Source organism: Heterocephalus glaber, unplaced genomic scaffold (assembly GCF_053883595.1).
Source record: "Heterocephalus glaber isolate CG9 unplaced genomic scaffold, H.glaber_assembly_v1.0 deba00001687, whole genome shotgun sequence".
Classification (NCBI taxonomy): domain Eukaryota; kingdom Metazoa; phylum Chordata; class Mammalia; order Rodentia; family Bathyergidae; genus Heterocephalus; species Heterocephalus glaber.
In genome coordinates, this window is record NW_028258412.1 from 18676004 (window position 1) to 18691293 (window position 15290).

General features: G+C 61.2%; 1 protein-coding gene across 2 annotated transcripts in view; it reads left to right on the forward strand.

Annotated features, from left to right (window-relative positions):
- Positions 1–14707, forward strand: part of Rbm19 (RNA binding motif protein 19) — a 98793-nt gene extending 84086 nt beyond the window's left edge. For both annotated transcript variants that reach the window (XM_004843727.4, XM_004843728.4), the window contains exons 23-25: positions 1327–1447; positions 13875–13987; positions 14125–14707. In XM_004843727.4, the coding sequence (XP_004843784.1) occupies positions 1327–1447; positions 13875–13972 (219 nt within the window). In that variant the 3' untranslated portion in view covers positions 13973–13987; positions 14125–14707. The remainder of the gene's footprint in view (positions 1–1326; positions 1448–13874; positions 13988–14124) is intronic.
- The last annotated feature ends 583 nt before the right edge of the window (positions 14708–15290 follow it).

The following is a 15290-nucleotide window of genomic DNA, read 5'->3' on the forward strand; positions in this document are numbered from 1 at the left end:
CAACAGCGCGGAGGAGGACGAAGCGGCCCTGCAGCCTGGCCACCTGTGTGGTTTTAAACATGGCTTCCTGCTCCTCCTCCCATCCTTCTGGATTCCATTTTCACTGCAGAGACACCGAGTACCGCTCTCCTGCACTCACTTCCAGTCCCACCCATGGCACCCTGACCAGGAGGACTTGCCCAAGGTCACCACTTTACCGCTGTGACAGAGCGCCCCAGACCTCGTGACTTCAACAACAGATCTGTCCTTCCTGGCACTCCCAGAGGCTAGGGGCCAGCAGGGCTGGCTCCCCCGGGGGAATTCCCCAGCCGGCTCTCCTGGCTTCTGGTGGCAGCTGGCAATCGTAGGTGTCCTTGTGCAGTCTCATCACTCCGGTGTCCCCCTCTGTCCCCACACAGCCCCCTGGAGTCACCAGCCCCGTTGGGTGAGGGCCACCTGCCACCCTGTGCCCTCATCCCGCCTTCTGCCTCCCACAGTCACTTGTTTCCAATACGGTCACATCCTGAGGTCCTGGGGTGAGACAGCACAGCCATAACCGTTGTCTCCAGCAAGGCCGAGTGGTTGGTTCCATCCAGGCTGGGCCTCTGGTTATATGGCGCCACTGGACTCCACAGAAGCAAGAGGGACAAACCCGCCCGTCCCCTCCTGGTCCTGTGGCCACTGTTACCACCCAGAGGCAGAGCTGAGGCTCTCTGGAGCCCTGGGGCTTTAAGCTGACTGCCTGGCTGGGGCCTCTGCTGACAGACAGAATGCAAGTGTGTCGAGTCAGATGAGAACAGAGCAAGGAGGAGCGCTGGCACCTGAGGAGCACTTGTGTCCCTGTACAGAGTTTAAAACAAGCAGAGGGGACCGGCCAGAGGCTGGAAGGGTGAAAGGCAGGGGGAGGGAGGGACAGGACAAGCAAGGAGGCCACAGGGCAGAGGAGGAGACAGAGCCTCGGGCTGGGGCGAGAGAGTGGCCGCGTGACACTGAGGGCCCGTGTGTCTGTCCTGCTGTGGCCGGGGCTGCTGACAGGCAGGTGGAGTTGGCCTGCTAATGGGGTCGCCCCTGGCAGACAGGAAGCAACGTGGGAAATGAGGTGGCCGCCCAGCCCTGGCGCCAGTTACGGCCCGGCAGCAGTGACCGTGTGGACTGCTCAGTCACTTGCAGCTCTGTCCCTGGAAACACAACCCACTAATTAGATAGAGGTGCACGACCGCACCCCAACCCCTCGCCGGGGATCCAGTGTGACAGGGCCAGCGCCCAGGCCCTGAGTCTGAGACTCCGGGAAGCAGAGTCCCCTGTCCTGTTTCACTGACCCACTCCCGTTTTTCTTGTCCCCCACAGCGAGCCTTCAATGCCCTGTGTCACAGCACCCACTTGTACGGCCGGAGGCTGGTCCTGGAGTGGGCGGACTCTGAGGTGACCCTGCAGACCCTGCGGCGAAAGACAGCTGAGCACTTCCACGGTAGGAGCAGCGTCGGGGGCCTGGGGGATGGCAGGAGGGCCGGGCCCCCCATGAGCACTGCCTGGAGTCCCGAGCGCTGGTCCTGTGCTGGGCACCTTCTTCTCACTCTGCCTCAGGTGGCCATGTCACCTGGACCTCGGGCAGGCGCATGAGAGCATGTGTTGTCCCCACACTCGCTCCTGCCAGGGTTCTGAGGCCCTGACTCGAGCCCCCGGCCCTGCTGTGTCCATACACAGTCTCTGTCCCGGTCCCGGTCTGCTCTGTGTCACCCGGGATGGCAGGGCTGTCCCCAGGCACCACTCTCACCAATTTCAGTCCTCTCTGTCCCCATTCCACCTTCCCACGTTCCCCTCCCTGTCCCTGGGCCATGCACTTCCTGCCAGGGCCCTGTGCTCACGGGCCTGGCTCCACCTCCCACACGCGTGGTGGCACCTCGTGACCTTACTATTGCTCAGTGACTGGAGGATCCTAAGCATCCGCCGTGTCCTTGTGCTGGGGGCACTGCGGGGATGGAGCTGGCTGCAGGCCTCCAGGAGGAGGGTGCTAGGGGACTCTGTGTCATCGGGTGGCCTGGGCCGGCAGGGCCAGCAGAGAGTCCTGAGAGCCCAGTGCATCTGAGGAGCAGGGAGCCTGCGGGCTGGGGCTGAGAGCCAGAGAGAAGGGCGGTGACCCCAGAGGGCTCAGTGCAGTGGGTCCCACGGCCCCGTGGCCACTGCCTTCCTCTGTATGGCCGTCCCTGGGGTCTCAGGTGCCTGTATTGTCATCTGTGCCACCCCACGGGGCACTGAGGGCAGGGTGTCACTGGGGCTATCTGCTCCTGAGTCCCCTTCATACTCATGCACGTGGGGAGAACCCGGAGCCGGGAGTGACCATTGTCTCACCAGGCTCCGAGGCCAGGCTCCCAGAGCAGGGGCAGAAAAGCAGAGCCTCTGACCCACAGAGCCTCGAAACAGACTCCACCTGCCCTGCTCTTTTTCTTGCCACGCTGTCGTCTGGGGGCCACATGGTGCTCATCCTTGTCAGCCATCTGTTCATCTCAGCCCCCGTGTCCCGCACAGTCTGACACCACATGGGCCAGGCCCTCCGTCCACGGCTGGAAAGAGTTGAGGCGGGGGGAACTTGAGACCAGGAGAGCATAGGCTGAGTATACAGCCGCAAGCCCACAACTCAATACACCCCCAAATCCTGACCCACAGAAAGCCTGTCCTTATTGACAGGCATTGACAGCCCCACATGCCCCGTCGGCAGTGTTTGTGTAAGGGCTCTCCCTGGAGTGCTCGCAGCACTTCTGCCCGGGTGGAGAGGAGCCCCTTCAATAAATCGAGCACCACAGGCAGCGTGGGAGGACCCGGCCTGAAGCCTGTCTGTTCCATGTCGGGTACCTGGAGTCCCTGTGGGGAGCAGTGAGACAGAGCAGGTGCCCCACGAATGCCCCTTCTGCCACCACACCTGGGCTGTCCAGAATGGACCTTGGGGCTCCTACGCTCCTGGCCAGGCCTCTTCCCTCAGTGCCCTTTCCCTGTGGTGAAAACTACCCAGCTCATTTGTGTCAAAATCTGCATTGTTCGAAGCTCCCCGGGCCCTGGCAGATGCCGAGGGCAGTGGGATCCGTGCCCAGCACCTCTGCTCTGGCTTTGGCCTGATCTCTGCCAAGAAGGCACTCAGGTCTCAGGCGGAGGCCACCGAGTGGCAGCCACAACAAAAGACCCCTGTGGGACCAGGGCCACGGCAGAAGGCAGCGTCTGAGCCTTCTCAGGCCTGGCAGCAAGCTTGCCAGTGCCCCTGCAGCCTTCGAGCCCTTCCTGGGGACAGTGAGGGTGGCCGAGCAGGTAGACAGCAGCCAGCATGGGGCCCCCTGAGGCTGCCCTGCCCCATGAGGGCTCACCTGACAGGCCTCCCTCAGGCTCTGGGGATATGACACCTGTGGCATCCAGGGGTAAACCCAGTCACCATCCTGTTTTAACTGACAAGGAGAGTGCCGCACAGAGAGGACAGGTGGCTTGCTCAGGGGCAGCCAGCCACCAACAGAGTCAGGACTCAGCCCTGGGCTTGGCTGTCCTGCTGGCCGTGTGTCTGGCTGCCCGTGTGTGCAGCCACCACCTCCCAAACCTGTCCTACAGCCTCAGCTTTGTCACCTGTACAGTGGGTGTGGGGTACCCACCTCCCCGGGGGATTGTGGGGCTCGAAGGGGTGGCTGCCTGTGAAGGAAGTGACAAGAGTGAGCATCAGGGTACATGACATGTGACAGCTGTGATCTTATCATTGCCCCCAAGGTGCCAGTTCTGCCTCTTGCCCTGGGCTGCCAAGAGCTCTCTGAGCCCTGCCCGCATCGGGTCGTGCATGTGCGTGCATGTGCATGCATGCATGTGTGTGTGTATGTGTGTGCATGTGTGGAGGTGCCAGGCACAGGTGCTCAGGACAGGGTGTCTGTGACTGGCTCCAGATGTCACCTGTCTCCTGCATCTCAGGCCAGCGCCACAGAGCCCGGCACACAGTAGGAACTTAATTAGTGCACAGTGGTATGGCTGTCAACACCACCAATGCGTTCTGCTCTGCCTTCCAAGCCCGGGGCTGCCCCAGACTGCTTCCCGAGACCAAGAGAAGCCACTCGGAGGCCCAGCTCCTCCCTGCCCTGGCCCGGGGTGGCCTCCTCAGCTGGTCCCTGCACTGCGGCCCCATCCTAGATCCCCTTGCAGGTCCGTGCTTGAAAAGCACCTGTCAAATTGAGCAGCGGAGGGCAGATCTTACATTGAACGTCCTCGTGAAAGTCGCCTGAGTAGGCAGGGACCTTGACCCCAGGCGGGTGCTTCGAGGAAGGAATAGCAAGCCAGACGCTCTCCCCAAACCACTCTCACTTCTCCCCATCCTCTTCTTCCCTCCACCCTCTGCCTCCCTCCCCACTTCCCTCCCCAGCCAAGAATCAGATTTCTCATCCTGCTCGCTCACGGCCCCCTCGTAGGTGAAGTGCTATTCTTCAGCGCCTTGCATGTGGGATTGTGAACAGAGAGCATGCGGAGGGAAGAAAGACACGAGTCGGCCACTAGCTGCGTCCTTTTCTTCCTGAGCGTGTTACAAAGCAGCAGGGTCGCGGCGCCGAGAAGCTTTCAGGGCCCGGCAGGCCGCTGTACCTGCTCACGCAGCCAGGGAACATAATGGCATGGAAGAAATCTGCCCGCACAGCCCTCTGTCTTAAGCGCTCACAGCCAGGGAGGCCGGGCAAACAGGCTTTTATTTGGCTGGGAGCGTGGCTCTGCTTCCTCGTGTTGTCTTATTCCAGCTGGGGAGCACTGATGGGCTGTGGTTAACATTGGTACCTTTCACCTCTGGAGCCGGGAGCCCGGACATGACCAGAATGGCAAGTGGCTGGTGGTGGCGCCGTCCTCCGCCCACCTGTGCCAGGATCCGAGAGCAGTGGAGAGGCTGGACTCACGCAGACAGGGTCTGACCCAGTCACTTGCTGGCCTCTGCCCAAGCCGGCGCCCAGCCTGTCCAGAGCAGGGAAGGAGCCCGAGTGCCCAAGCCCTCACCCCGGCCGCCAGCCCCCCTCACCTCCAGGGCTTGGCCAGAGTCAGAGACAGGGCTTCCTCTTCCCGAGCCCCTCTTCTACTTCCCACACACCCTTTGGATGTGTCAGCCTGCCGTCATGTGTTCATATGCAGTTAAGACCCCTCGTCCCTCAAACTTGAGCCTCCAGGAACAAGGTCCCCTGTACGTGCCCTGCAAGGAGCACAGAGCGGGTGCACAGCGACGGTGGAGGACTGGATGAACAACAGTAAGCCCAGTGCTCAGGGTGGCCAGTGTTAGTTGAGCATCTAATATGTTCTAGGCACTGGGCAAGTGCTGACTCCAGTCACTTTCCCTGGTAGACGAGGACACCAGGGCTCAGGAAGGGTTAGTTAGAGGCATAGCCAGTGCCAGGGTCCTGCTTGGTTGGAAGCCAGTTCTCTCCCCTTGTGTCTGAAGGCACTGCTGATCTGGAAAAGAGGGTGCAAAGTACATTCTCAGTAAAGATCGAGTCAGGCAGAGGGGAAAGAATGGGGAGACAGCTTTGTCAGGGACCTACTGCATGCAGGGAGTGAAAAACTGGATTTCTTTTCAGCCGTCCGCTTCCTGGAGAGAGGAGCTATTCCTGTTGTTAAGAAGCACATCTGAGACCCAGAGAGATGTAGTGACTGGCCTATTCATACATAGCTCGGGACCCTGCAGAACAGCTAACCCTGCTACCCCCTGGTCCTGCACAGAGCAAGGGTGAAGGCCCTCGGTCCTATGGGGTGGCTACCCTTTATTTTACCCAGGTGTCCCAGGTGGCTGATTCCTCCCACCATGATGATTCTAGGGATAGGATAATGCAAGATGCTCTTTAGGGAAAGAGAGGAGAGATTTCCAACGTGCTAGTTGTATGAAGTCTCTCCCCAGGGAGTCATCATTTCTCTGTTAACCAGCTGAATCTCTGGGGGAAGCATCCCAGGAAGAGGGAATGATAGGTGCAAAGATCCAGGGGCACAACCTCATTCAAACCAGGCCTTGGCAGCTGGAAAACAGGTCCAAGGAGGAGAATGGTAGAAGCCAGACTGGAGGGGCCAGCAGGGCTCCATGCTCAGCTGTGGGGCCTGTCTGGCCTGGCAGGAAGCCTAGATTTCTTTCAAGATGGAGCGAGTAGGTCCTAGAAGGCTGAAGGAGGGGTGTACTGAGGCCAGATAGACACCGGCAGATCTCATCTCTGCTGCTGTGTGGGGCTTGCGTCTTGAGGGTGCAAGAAGGGGTTAGTAGGCGCGTTGTCACCGTCCCAGCGCTTGGGGGCTGGAGGTGGAGAGCCTTTGGGGAAAGGGGGAATCCAGTAGACTTGGTTCCGGGGTGGGGGGCAGGAGAGAAAGTGGGGCTGGCAGCCAGGCCTGTGACAGGGTGACAGGTGGGGGCCGAGTTGTGGACGCGCTGGTTCCGAGGCGCCTGTCAGGACGGGCCGTGGTGTCAGGCAGATAGATCTATGAGTTTCAAGCTCAGGGGCAGAGTCTAGGCTGAGATATAAATTTGGAAGCCATCAGCATAGAGATGATATTTAAAGCCAGCAACAGTTCACACGCACACATACACGCTCCGTAACTTAATCATCCGTTGGACGGCACATTTTCAAAAGACCGGGACAAGGAGAGCCGGTGATCCCCGCGCCAGCCCTTGCAAATGGGGCTCCTTGATCTTGGCTGTGGAAACATAATGATCGAGCTTTAAAAACCACAGGCTGGAAAGTTCAGGCAAGGATGTGAAGTCACAGAATTTATCATTCAAGATCTCCCTGCCGGTGCTCCTCGCAGTCACCTGGAAACCGAGGTTTTCTGCCAGCTCCCGTTTCGGTCCCTCGCCTGGGCCCCTGGGTGCCTCTTGCACCCTCAGTTGTGGCAGCCCATTGAGGTGTGCAAGGGAGAGTGTCCGGGAGTGCTGGAAAACAAGGGTACCCCCGAGAAAGGCTACGGCCACCGGTGGGCATGGGGAGATGAGCAGGACGTGTTTTGTCGCTGTTCTGTATTTTTTTATTTTAAGACAAGGTCTCACCAAGTTACTAGGCTGGAGCCTCCCACCTGAGCCTCCTGCGTGCTGGGATCACAGGTGTGGGCCACCTCTCCCACCACGGGTTCTCCTCTTTCCCTGGCTCCTGGCTGCATCAGTGGGCAGCACCCAGAGAGTCTGACATTGGCCAGGAGACCCACTCCTTCCCGTGCGCCCCTGGCCCCCACAGCTGGTACAAGCAGAATCGAGAGAGGGAAAATAAAAAGCAGAACTGTTTTGGTCACGGCAGCTCCTAGCCAGGATGGGGAGAGGCAGCTTCCGACAGCCGGATGCTTCTCCCGGCAGAGGTGCTCTGGGAGCTCGGACCCAAGCCTAGCCGGAGCAGGAGTCCCCAACAGCCCTTCCGCACCCCACCAGAGCCTCGCTGGGTGGTGTTTGGGAAATATTTCCCGGCGCTTCGACAATATCCTGCACACTCACGGCCCGTCCCCCGGGAGCGGCTGTCCGTGTGGGGAAGGCACTTGCTCCCAATCCAGCTAAATTGTTATTGACTTGTGTTCTCTGCGTTCTGCAAACATTTCACTCAGCCGTTGCCAGCAAGGCCAGGGATCCCTGCTAGGGCTAACGGGGAAGCCAGCTGTGCTGGGCCATCGCTCCTGCTCCTCCTCATCGATCACGGAATTAAACTGACAGGAGGCGGATTGCAGAGCGCCCAGGAGGGGCAGGGGCCCAGCCATGATTGGAGAAGGCTCCAGGGGCCTAAGGACAGGGCTGTGCCAGTGGTCAGGGATGGCCAGACTTCCTGGTCGGGAGAAAGGCCTGGAAAACAGGCAGGGCTTTTGTGACTGGTACACAACCCCGAGTGAGACTAGCTGGACATGATGGCCAGAGGAGAGAGAACAGGGCAGAGGCCACTGGGTGAGCCAGGAGCCAGGAGCAGCCGAAGCTTTGTGTTGCCTGCACAATATGAAAATGGCCAGACACTATAGTGCATGCCCGTAATCCCAGCTGCTCAGAAGGCTGAGGCAGAAGGATCACAAGTTAGATGCCAGCCTGGGCAACTTAGCAAGAGCCTGTCTCAAAGTGAAAAACAAATTTTAAAGGTGTGGGAGTGTAGCTCAGTGGGAGAACCCGCCTGGCATCCGTAAGCCCCTGAGTTCAATCTCCACCCCCACAAAAAAAGATATGAAAACAAAAGTGTTTTAAATTAATCACTCCTGTTTTACTGTTGGAAGATTTGGCCTGAAAATCAAGATTCTGCCATCTCTTAAGACATCGGGGCTCCCCTGAACCCCCATCCCACCCACTCCCCACCCCCCACAGCAGCGGGGCCTTCGGAGCACCTGCCTGTTTCTGCCAAGTGGAAACAGGTTTCCTGTTTGCTGCAGGTTGCAGCCCTCCCCGGCCCCTGCGGGCCCTGCACACACAGATCCTGTGCAGACCTCGGGGGGCCCCAGCCCCGTGAGGAAATGTCCCCAAGTCCCCCTCAACTCCACCTCCACCCAGGGCCTGCGCCAGGAGGAAACCAGCGTGGCAGGGACACCGTCCACCCCGCCATGGCCCTTTGCCTTTCCCCTGCCGAGAGTCCCCTCTGACAGGTCTGCGGGTCTCCCAGCTACGTGACTATGCAGACAAAGGCAGGACCAGGCCAGGGCACCTTCGCCCGCCCTGTACATGGGGCATGCCCGGCCCGTCCAACCATGCAGACCTGGCACACACACAGCATGCCCAGGGCAAGATCAGTGCACCAGCCTGCACCATGGTCGTGTGCTCTCAGGGACCCAGACCCTCTGCAGCTGGGTTAACAATAGCAGCCATCATGGTGACCTGATACTCAGTGCCCGCCCAGGCTGCCTGCACCCCAGCCTGTGGCGTAGGCTCCGGGCCTCAGTGGTTTGCTTCTGGCAGATTCTGCCGGGCACTGGGTAATTGACCTCTGGCCTTCAAGGAGCCTGTGGATGTAGTGTGGGTGCTGCCAGGAGCCCCAGTGTGTTCTCCACCTCTCCTGCTGCATCCTTCCTTCCAAAGCAGGGCTGAATGGCCATCTGCCACTGCCACACCAGTGGCCTTGGGCTCGTCTGTAGGGGAAGCCGGCCACCCTTTGTGCCAGGCCCCACACGGAGAGGCTGCCACGGTCACATGACTTCCCAGAGCCCTAGAACAGCCACTTCCTGGGCTGAAAACTGGGTCAGTGATGTCACCAGCTCCTGGGACTGGGACTGGGAGAATCTACACCCGCCCCGCTGCGCAGAGCCAGAGGTGCCTGGAGACACGTCCCTGTTTTGTGTCCCCAGCCCTAGGATGAGTAGCTGTGTTTTCCGTTTGCTGAGCCCTGTTCCTCTTCTGGGGCAGCCTCGAGGAGCCCTGATTTCACTCTCCACGTTAGCTCAGCACCCTGAGAGCCAGGCCCTGGGCTGCCCACCCTTGGGCCCTGTGTCACCAGATCCTCTGCTGGGCACCACTTCCCGGTCCCTGTTGGTGCACAAGTAACTGGGGAGTGCAGAGGCCCTGGAGTGTACATCACCCCAGTTCCACCGCCCCGAGCCCCAGTGTGCCCCCCCCAGCCGCTGCACTTTGTCCTTGGGGGTTTTGGTCCCCAGGAGACCAACAGTGCCACCGTGGTCCCAGTCAGCAGATCAGAGCTGGGAGTCTGGAGTGAAGCTCTGCACCAAGTCTGGGAGGCAGCAGAGGCGGGTGGGTCACTGAGTCCTGAGTGCTGGCTCCGGGGACAGACTGTGCCCTTGGTTCCTGAGCACCAGCTGTGAACTGCGCTGGGCAAGGGCCTGTCAGGGAGCTTGAGGGCTCTGCCCAGGGGGACGGCAAGATGGAGTCTGGGGCAGGGCAACCCGTCAGGGCACCCGAGCCCCCCTCAGCACTCACGCCATGTTCTCCAGTGGAATCGCAGGTGGCTGGTGACCCCTGGGATTGGTGGCAGCTGTTGGAGCAGAGGGAGCCCCCAGAGGGCCACACTGCTGATGCCAGGCCCTGCTGGCCCATCTCGGGGACTCCGGGACAGGCAGGCAGCACCGCGCCAGCCTAGCTCCCGTCTCCAGGCACAGCGAGGACACAGGCAGCAGTGACAGCCAGGCAGGCAGAGACAGGCTGGCGTGCAGGTGTGCACAGCGCAGCAACCGGGGAGCAGGCTCTGGGCACAGCACCCACGTGTCGATGCCAAAACTGATTTCCTTTCTCACAGCACGTCATGTGGATGCCCTCACGGGCCACCAGGGAGACCCTGTGTCATCCATGTGGTCCCCCTTGGCCCCGGGTCTGGTGTCACTGCCCTGATTTAGAAAGCAGAGTAGTGGCACCCTATGCTGAGTGTCCACTGTGTGCCAGGCACGGGCTTTCAGCCTGACAGTCACCCTGTTTTCTTTTTTTTTTGAAATGAGGTCTTATGATAAGGTCCAGACTATCCTTAAACTTGCAGTCGTCCTGCCTCAGCCTCCTGAGCAGCTGGGATTACAGGCGTGCACACCTTAAACATCCTAGGCAGTGGGCGCTGTAAATGCCATTGTCATTCAGTAGCTGCAGACCCAACCCAGAGAGGTGAAACTACTTGCGCGAGGTCTCCCAGCCTGAAGCAGCAGGGCTCGTCTGGAGGCCCCGCCCGGCCCAGCCCCGTCCCCTCCCTGGCTGTCAGGCCACCTCTTCTTAGGACCTGTCTCAGACCCTTTTCAGACCCCAGTTTCCCTTCCTCAGCACTGCCTCCCTCCCAATCCAAACCCTGAGCAGGAGCAGCGCTGCCTCTGGTCCCGGACAGCCGCGGCCCCGCCCACCTTTCTCTCCATCCGCCTGGGCCTCAGGCGCTGCAGGGCGTCCTCGCCAGCCAGGGAGGGGAGCGACTCAGGCTGGCATTCTGTCAAGGAATTCATTGAAAAATAAAATCATTAGGTGGGAACTCCAGAAGTGCAGACTCGGTGGTTGGAGGTTGGGGGCTGGGGGCAGGACTAGGGGGCTGTTGGGGGCGGCTGAGCTTTTGGCGAGTTAACTTCCCGGGTATTGATGTTTGGTGACATTCATTTGTTGTTTATCTTCGGGTGCAGCTGTAACACTGAAAGAAAATGCACAGCTTGTTTCATTTATTTATTTTACACCTTTCTCCGGTTGTGCATTCTGTTTGTTTGGTGAAGCCCACCGAGGCTTTTGATGTCGGGGAACTGGGACGTTGGCAGCTGTTCTGGGTGGTCGGGGTGCTGCACACACAAGCGGGCCTGCAGGGCGCCGGGGTCTGAGGTGGGGGGAGCTGGATCCTGGTGCATCCGGGTGGGGGGGGGGTGGGACCATCCTGAACCCTGGCTTTGGACTGGAGACTGCGGGGCTCCTGCCGGGGGCAGTAGGAGTGGACCCGGTGCTTCCTTCACCCCAAGTGCTCCCCTGCAGGGCACCTGGCTCCCCACTGAGCTTCTTTGAAGCCGGGGTGGCAGAGAGGAAGCTGAGGCCCTCAGGCAGGGTCAGAGGGTGGGGGTGGGGCTGGTGTCCAGGCCGAGTAGGACAGTGGGTCTGGCCACCGGGCCGGAAGCAGCGAAGCCCAGCTCCAGGGCAGCGGGGAGCCCAGCTGGTGCTAAGGTGGAGAGGGGTCAGGGTGCTGGGTGCCACCAAGCGGTCCCCACAGCTCTATGCCAAAGGGCAGTTGCCACCACGGTGGAGCGAGGGCCTGGGGTGGAAGTCTGTTGGACACTGATTTGGTCACGCTGTCACCGGCAGGAAGCTGCCCTGATCGTCCAACAGAGGAGCAAGCGCCTCCCTGTCACCAGGCTCGTCCTCCCTTGGGCTGCAGATGTCTGGGGCCTTCGTCCTACAGGGGGCTGAGCTGCTCTTGTTGGCGGCCATGTCTGCCGTGGGAGGAGGGGAAACGTCTCTCAGCCTCATCTCTGCTTCTGTTTGTCCTTCAGCAGCGTGAACCCCTGACCCTCAGCTCTCCCTGTCCTTCCATCAGTCACTCAGCAACACTGAGCATCCACCGCGTGCCAGGCACTGTTCTAGGCTTGGAGATAGGGCAGGGACCTATCGATGAGGGTCAATGGGCCTGCCCTGCTGGGCAGAGAGGTCAAGAGTGAAACAGCCAGGTGGGGTCTGTGCCAGGCAAGTGCTCTACCACCGAGCCGCACGCCGGCCCTTGGTGACTTTTACTTTGAGACAGGGTCTCCCTGTGTGGCCCAGGCTGGCTCGAGTTCGAACATCCTCCTGCCTCCACCTCCCAAGCAGCTGGAATTATAAGTGTGCACCACCAGGCCCTGCTCGGATCTGGTTGAGAGCACAGCCACCTTAGCAAATGGGGAGAGAACTCACCCCTGGCCAGCCCTGGGCTCGGGCTGCAGGAAGACCAGCCCAGCCAGCGCTGAAAGCAGGCACTGCCATCTTGGTGTCAGCAACCGGGAGGGGTGGGCAGGGCCGGGCAGCAGGCCCTATTTTGTTGCCCTTCTAGCTCCAAAGCCCTATTTTGTTGACCTAGCTGCCAGCATTTGTCACCTGCCTGCAAATGCAATTTCCAGAGCCCATTGTGCGCCTCTGGGCCTCCGATTATGAGTGGGCTGTGCAGGAGGGAAGGCAAGGCCACCCTCCCCCCGCCGCTAACAATGATGGGTGCGGCCGCTGCCCCTCTCACTGCTATGCTCCCCCAGCCCGGCTCCCTCTCCTGTGCCCAGGCCTCCTCGCCAGCCCTCTGGTGCCAGGCAGAGAAGAGGGCACCACAGGAAAAGAGGGGAGGAGCAGGGTGTGGTACGCACGCCTGTGATCCCAGTACTCAGGAGGCTGAGGCAGGAGGATTGCTGCGAGTTCCAGGCCAGCCTGGGCCACACAGCAGAACTCTGCTCAAAAAGAAAAAACAGACAGAGAATGAAAAGGAGAGACCCAGCTCTGGGTCCCTCCTCTGGAGGGGATGGTCTCAGCTGGGAGGAGCAGGGCCCCAGAGAAGGGGAGAGGCTGACCGGAAGCTGCGTGGAGGAGGTGGGAAGGGGCAGGGTCTCGGCAACTCCGGGAGGGGTGAGACTGCAGGACCCAGGTCACCCTGCTGGGCAGGGAGGGCGGAGAGGAGGCAGTGCCGCCTACAGGAAGCACTGACCGGGCTCCACAGAGGGGCAGGACCGGACCCCACCCCGCGGGGAGGGACAGCCGGCATCTCCTGCCAGCCCCGTGAGGGAGTGACCAGACCACCGCAGAGGGACTGGGCCAGGCAGCCTGGAGCCCCGGGGACCGGCGCGCCTCACGGCCTCAGGCTCTTCTCTGGGGGTGACTTGGGCTTCAGTCCTGGCCCCGCCGCTTCCTGGCTGGGCAGCCTTGGACCCACCTGTCCACTCCCTAACCCACACAGGTGGGCACAGCACCTGCCAGTGGGCTCGAGGGAGGAGGCAGGCCACACACGGGGACACTCAGTCCGTGGAGATGGGGCCTGGGAGGTCCACATCTGTGTTGCTCAGCCCACTGTGCCCTTTCATACTCCCTGCTTTCTTCCCAGTGTGCACCTGAGTCCCGTTCTCACCCCATCTCCACCCAGAAAACTCCTCTACTTTCATCAAAGCCCAAGTCAAATAGCCCCTCTTCTCCCAAACTACTCCTACTTGTTAGCCCTTTGCTCCTCTGGGCATTTTGGGCTCAGCCCCTGTTTCCCTAGCATGTATTTAGCTCCTACTGTTTACCAGCCACTTACTACACCCTTAGAGTCCTAGCCTCCAAGGAAGCAGGACCAGCTTTTGCTTGTTTCTTTAACCCCTGGCCGTGCTGGGCTCAGCCTCAGGCCTATGGGGAGGATGGAGTCTGCTGGAGTCCACCCTCCCTCTTGGGGCACCCTGTCCTCGGGGGTGCAGGTGGAGGGAGCCGGCTGGCAGAGGGAGGAGAGGCTGGAGGCTGACGCATGCTTCTCTGTTTTCCCCTCCTTCCTCTCGGACTGCCCCATCGCTGCCCCTTGCCATCTGGGCCCCCGCAGAGCCCCCAAAGAAGAAGCAGTCTGCAGTGTTGGATGGGATCCTGGGGCAGCTGGAGGACAGCGAGAGCGATGGCGAGGAGCAGACCCTTCAGCTGTGAGCTGGAACCGCCAGGGTACGTGGCTGTGGGCCCTGGGGCAGGGGAGCCGCTCTGGCTCCTGTGGCCAGGGCTGGGTGGCTGGGTGGGAGCCCAGGGTTGAAGGGGACACCAGCCTCCATCCAGCAGCTGACGCCTGGGCACCCTGACTGCAGGTGACTCCTCAGAGCCCAGCTCATCCCGAACCCCCTGGGCCCCGGTCCTCCTGGCTCCCCAGCTCTTGCTCCCTGAGACCTCCGTGAGAAACAGACCAGCGACCCAGAGCCGTGCAGCGCCAAGTCTCACATCCCACCAAGCCGCCCACGTCCGTCCTGAGGACGAGGCCTCTGTCCTGCACGTCCTGGTCACAGGGACCACGAGCTTGCTTCTGTCACCCCAGGGCACTAAGCAGCTCCAGCACCAGGCCAACTGGCCCTGCCCAGCTGGGATGCAGTGGGGGCCATGCCACACTCAGAATAGGGGCCGTGGACACACCGAGGGTCTCGCCCCAGACAGCAGTGTCCCCAGCCTGTCCCTGGCCAGGAGCAGGGCGGCACAGCCCAAGGCCAGGTGACACAGAGGAGGGGCCACGGCCCTCAGCCTCAGCCCACATCCCCAGGCGGCCGTTCCAGCCATGTGTACCGGATGGTTGCTGGGCCGTTCCTGGGTTCCTGGGCTGCAGCCCGGCAGTGACGCCCGCCCAGCCAGAGCGGCTGGAGAGTGGCGAGTCAGTCCAGTAAACCCGGATGTGCACCTGCACTTGTGGCCTCCTTCATGTGGGACCCAAAGGGACTGACCTCCGAAGGAGGCCCTGGCCCTGCCGCCTTCCTGCCTGAAACAGTCCCTGCATTTCTGTCCCTGCGAGGCTCCGGTCCCGGGCAGCTCTCGGTGAGGCCCAGCCCCCAGCCGGGCTGCATGGTGCCACAGGTCACCCCAGGTCACCCTGACTCGCCCCTGAGAATTGGCAGTGAGTGACAGAGACCCAGAGTGGCTGTGCCCAGCTCCCCAGGGAGACACCCCGCAGACATCATAGTGGCCATGGCGGGGTTGGGCTGGGGACCAGGCTCCCGAGGGCCGTGGGTCTGGGGGCGGCAGGGCTGGGCACCCACCTGCTGTGCCTGCCATTTGCACTGGGCGGCGGCGGCTCCTGCTTAAGCCCCGGTGCGTGTGGTTTGCACTCCTGTCCCCACCCTCAGCGGCAGGGCACAGCCTCGTGGTCACCAAAAATAAGTGAGAGCCCTGTGGGCCTGACACAGACCAGGACAGACAGAGGCTCCCAGGCCCTCGCCCAGCAGGGCCCTCGTCCCCAGCTGCTGGGCATCACGGGCCTGCTGACAGGTCC